This window comes from Penaeus monodon, chromosome 6 (assembly GCF_015228065.2).
Source record: "Penaeus monodon isolate SGIC_2016 chromosome 6, NSTDA_Pmon_1, whole genome shotgun sequence".
In the NCBI taxonomy this organism is placed as follows: domain Eukaryota; kingdom Metazoa; phylum Arthropoda; class Malacostraca; order Decapoda; family Penaeidae; genus Penaeus; species Penaeus monodon.
The window spans coordinates 12,663,601-12,668,424 of NC_051391.1; the positions used below are offsets into that span (position 1 = coordinate 12,663,601).

The 4,824-nt window shown below is 31.8% G+C and overlaps 1 protein-coding gene across 3 annotated transcripts in view; it reads left to right on the forward strand.

Annotated features, from left to right (window-relative positions):
• LOC119574229 (glycerol kinase-like) overlaps positions 1–4,578 on the forward strand; it is a 30,865-nt gene extending 26,287 nt beyond the window's left edge. For all 3 annotated transcript variants that reach the window (XM_037921380.1, XM_037921381.1, XM_037921382.1), the window contains exon 14: positions 3,572–4,578. In XM_037921380.1, coding sequence (XP_037777308.1) covers positions 3,572–3,672 — 101 coding nt within the window. In that variant the 3' untranslated portion in view covers positions 3,673–4,578. The remainder of the gene's footprint in view (positions 1–3,571) is intronic.
• The last annotated feature ends 246 nt before the right edge of the window (positions 4,579–4,824 follow it).

Here is a 4,824-nt window from a genome sequence, read left to right on the forward strand (position 1 = left end):
ACGTTTTCAGGCATTTGACCTCCCTTATTGCATGCAGGGAATTTAGTTTCATCAGTTGAAAGTGAAGTAAGCTCCTTGACTTCAGCCATAATGTTATACATATATATTTTTAACATTCTCTCTAAAGTATTCATTCATTTAAAAATTAACATTCCTATACTTTAACATTATAATACTGGACATATACTTTCTACTGTAGTAGTTTTTTTATTATTATTATTATTTTTTTTATCTTACAAGAACCTTACCTTATTTTCCCTTTCCTTGAGTTTTTGGGAAAAAAAATCTTTTTCAAATGCAATCGATGTTGATACTGTTATTTTTATTGGAACTATGATTGATACTGTTAACTAATAGCAATAAAAACTGAAGAATAATCTGAAAATTAAGTACAAAGTTAAATAGGTGAGATAGACCTAGTAATTGATTTCTTTGTGACTAAGCTCTTGTGGAGCTGTCTATGTAGAAACCCACTTACTCCAATAATTGGATGCTATAACCACAGTAATTTTAGTTTATTAACCCAGTTGGCATGCAGAATACATGGCAAGTCCACTGTATATGTATCTACACACAGATGGCTCCACAAGAGCTTAGTCACCAAGGAGTCAGTTATTAGTTCAGCCAATCTCACCTGTTAACCCTTTTCCTTGGGTTTTGGAAAGGGCCTTTTGTATTATTTCATTGTCTTTATTGTTACCAAAATTTTAATAAAAAAGATAATAATCATAACATCAATAAGAATAAGAATAGTATCAATATCAATACTATTAGAAAGAAAAACAGATTTTCCTGCAATTTGAAGGAATGGGGAAATCAGGATCAGTCACTAGGGCCTACTGATAGACTCCTTGGTGGCTGAACACATGTGGAGCCATCTGTATGCAAGAAAATTCTTGAAAAACTACAGTATGCAAATCCATGATGATTGAGTTAATTGTGTTTATGCATAGATAGCTACACAGGTAATTTGTCACCAATGAATTAATTATTAATCCTAGCTATCTCACCTGCTTACCCTTTCCCTTGATTTTTAGAAAGATTTTTGTTTTATTTTTGTAGTTATTAGCATTTAAACAGCATTATGGTAATCATAAACTCAAAAAAAGAGTAAATCAGGTGAGGTCATATATAGAGCCATCTGTGTGTAACAAAATTTACCAGTAAATGCAGTGGACAAGTGCATGAAGCCACAAATAAAATCACAGTGGACATGGCATATATTTTTGTCATCCATTGTCATGTCATTGTTGTTTTAGAAAAATAAAGATGCATGGCTTTTTTGGAAGATTTTGGCATGAAAATATGGATATATATGCACTCAGAATAGAACTGATGTTCCAAAATTAGGTAATAATGATGGTATTGACAACTTGTATATGATAATTATGTCAAATACTAGTTGATTGTAACAGATTAGAGCAATTTTAAAATCTAATTTTTATCTAAAGAAAAGGAAAAAATGCAAGTAAAAGCAGGTTTCCAAGGAAGATAATTGAGCGAGAATATGTAAACTGTTTCACCATTTTATATATTTTCTGTTTTTTGTTATTAGGATTGCAAAGACACCGTTTGAAAATATTTTGCTAGATTAATGGAAGGAAAATTGTTCAACTATGAACTCTTTCATGAATCAGAATTTTTTGCTCATTGTAAGGAGAATTACAGGTTGATGTATAAAATAAGTTCCATACCCCAAATAAAAGTGTATATTTAGTATTGTAGAGTTCTCTATTTTGATTTAATTAAATATACTGTTAATTTTTTATTATTGATTTTCAGAGTGATTTAGAATGTACTAAAGAATTAAGTTTTGTTATAAACATTTTGGATATTCAATATTCAGATTCTATTTTAATCAATCTTACATTTTTTCTTTTTCTTTTGACATAAAAAAAAAGTAAATAAATTATTTTTTTTACAAGTATTGAAAGATTTATTTTTTTATCAGTTTTAGTGATTTCAGTATGTAACACTGATTTAAACAGATTTATAATTAAGGATTATTTTTTTATTTGTTACATTTGTTTTCACTGTTCTGTTAACAATGCTCCATAATTGCCAAAAAGCCAGACTTCTCTCTTCTTCAGTTGCTAAGAACTACTGGTTAATATGTATTGTACTTTTTGTACATTCACACCATATACGGTCACAGTTTATGATCCAATCCCATTGATTATAATGCTGAAAATAGGAAATGTATAAGGGTAAATGATTTTAGAATATTAGCACTTTAAAGAGAAGAAAATAATTAGAAATGTATTGCTTTCCAGTTAAAGTAGAGATGTTTGAATGTTTAAGATTTCTTTGCGTTTGTGGAATGTATAGACTAAACAAACAAGGAAGACTAAACGTAGAGTAAGATAGTTGGTAAGCAACAATTTGCATGAGCTGTATGTATCAAATATTATTATTTAAATGATAAAATTCTATAAATAGATAGTGTGCAGTTAAGAGTTAAAATTACAAGTGAACAGCCACATAGTAGGTGTGATTATCGATCTTAATATGTTATCAGCCAACAGCTGTCATCATTTATATCACTTATAAGACCATGAATTGCTAATAGATATTGAATATTAATATCTTTGCTCACAATAATTTTTGTTTAGTTTATATTTCTTACAAAACACTAACATAATGAATAGGTTGGATTGAAGCATCATATTATCCTTGTTGAAGTATGATCCTTGTTTAATGTCCTCTCTAAAGTGCAAATGCTTTTATATTCAATAATCTTTATATATTTCCATTTTTTAAAACATAAAGCCTGAATGTGTGAAGTTTGAATACACAAAAAAGGGTTAGTTACTATGCCTTTTTGATCTTACTTGTTTACACCATTCCCTGAATTTTGGGCGAAGAAATGCTGCTAGTATTGGAATTTCATTCTTGTCGATAATTTTATGATGATAATCGTGATAAGTAAGATTGTGATAATAACAGTAATTTTTTTCCCTGGAAATTCAAAGGAAGGGTTGACAGATGAGGATTGGTAGGCTGAGTAGTTGACACTTTGATGACCAAGCATCTGTGAAGCCATCTGTGTATGAACAAAATTAGTGAAGCAAAACCAAAATATAGTGGACTCTATACTTGCACTTCCAATATCAACAGATTAACTAGTCAGCTTTGTAGATTTGGAAGAGTGTATGGTCTCTATGTGTAGGCTGTGTGAAATAAGGTGAAATAACATTGGAAACAATAAGAAATTGATGATAAATTCACTGTAAACAAGTGTAATAATGAAGCTATCATTATCAGTATGTGAAAGACAGCTAATAACTTCTTCTGATCAATGTAGTTCTTATATATTGCCAGTTTTCTAGTTAAGGCAGAGGACGCCAGATGCCAAAAGTTGTAATTGCATAAGAATCATTGAAATCACTAGTTTTCTTTGTCCTCTATTATTTTTTAATACTGACTTGCTCATATTAATTTCTCTATAAATTATTTAATTGAATTATTCCAGTTCAGTGTATTATAATCATAAACCACTAGCTGCCTCTCTCCCACACACAAATTTCCATTGTATTTTTTAGCATTCAAGACTTTTTCTCATATTTTCCAGACCAAGAGTACCGTCTGTTATCCTCTGTTCCGCCTGGGCTGTTCATCTTGTCCTCGTTCTTCGTGCTTATGATAGCCAACCACCTACACGTCCCATCATGACACCAGCGCGTACAGGAACACCTCGTCCGTCACCCTGGTCCTCCTCGTTCTTGTCCTGCCTCATTCCTTCTTGTCCTTTTCCATGTTTTTCTTTTAAATTCTTTGTCTTCCCCTCTTTTAGCCCCAGTCTTCCTTGGCTTTTTTGCTACTCTCCTTCCCTAGCCCTTCTCCCCCCAAGATGGTGGGACCCCATTAGAATTCCTTTCATTTCACAATTACTGTTTACTTAATCTCTTCTTCCTTGCCCCACTTCCCCACCCTCCACCCATCATCTCCAAGGCAGTGGGATTCCTTCAAGCTTCCCACCAAACTGCCTTGTATCTGTAGCATTTCTAGTCTGGCCTCCCCCACGTGCAGCCTGCAGTGTCTCTCTGCTGGTGGACGTTAATGGCCGATTCTCAAAATGGTGCTTGTGGTTGGTCACAGTAGGGTTTAATGGGTTAGTAGGTTGGTTTGCCATTTAGGTCAGGTAATCATTTGTCATTGATTTTGCTTTTATTTATTGTATGCTGCCATATTTATTTTAATTTTTATTATTGTTATTGTTATTTTCATATTTTAATTTTTTCAATATTGTTTTTAATAACTACTATTATTATCAGTCATATTATTATTGTTATGATTTTTCTTCAGTGTGTTTATTATCATCTGTTATCAATATTACTATTTTTTATACACTAAATTTAATTGAGTTTAATGACTGACCATTAGTTAGTACTTTAACAGTGATCTCATATCAATGAAAGAAAGTATGATAATAAAAGATAACTGTTAATATGCAAAAAGAACCCCCCCCCCTCAAAAAAGTCATGTATGATATATCCATTAATTTCTGTATGCTTGAGAGAGTGAAGCAATGAGTTGTAATAGGAGATAGGTATGAATTAAATATGTTGATTTTTTATACCCCTTGTTCCTTCTTTTCTACCTTTTTTATCTGTTGCTTTGATAAGGCACATGCAGCGAAAAGTACAAAAGATGATGGGCCACAAGAAGTTACCAGTTTGGGAAACAAAGGGGAAGATAAAGAAAAAGGAGAAGGAAAGTTATCAAAATTAAGACATGTATGTAAAGGAAAGGGAGATGGAAAGGGAGAATGTGAATGATAGGGAAAAGAATGATAATAAGAATGAAGGAAAAGGAGAAGAAAGG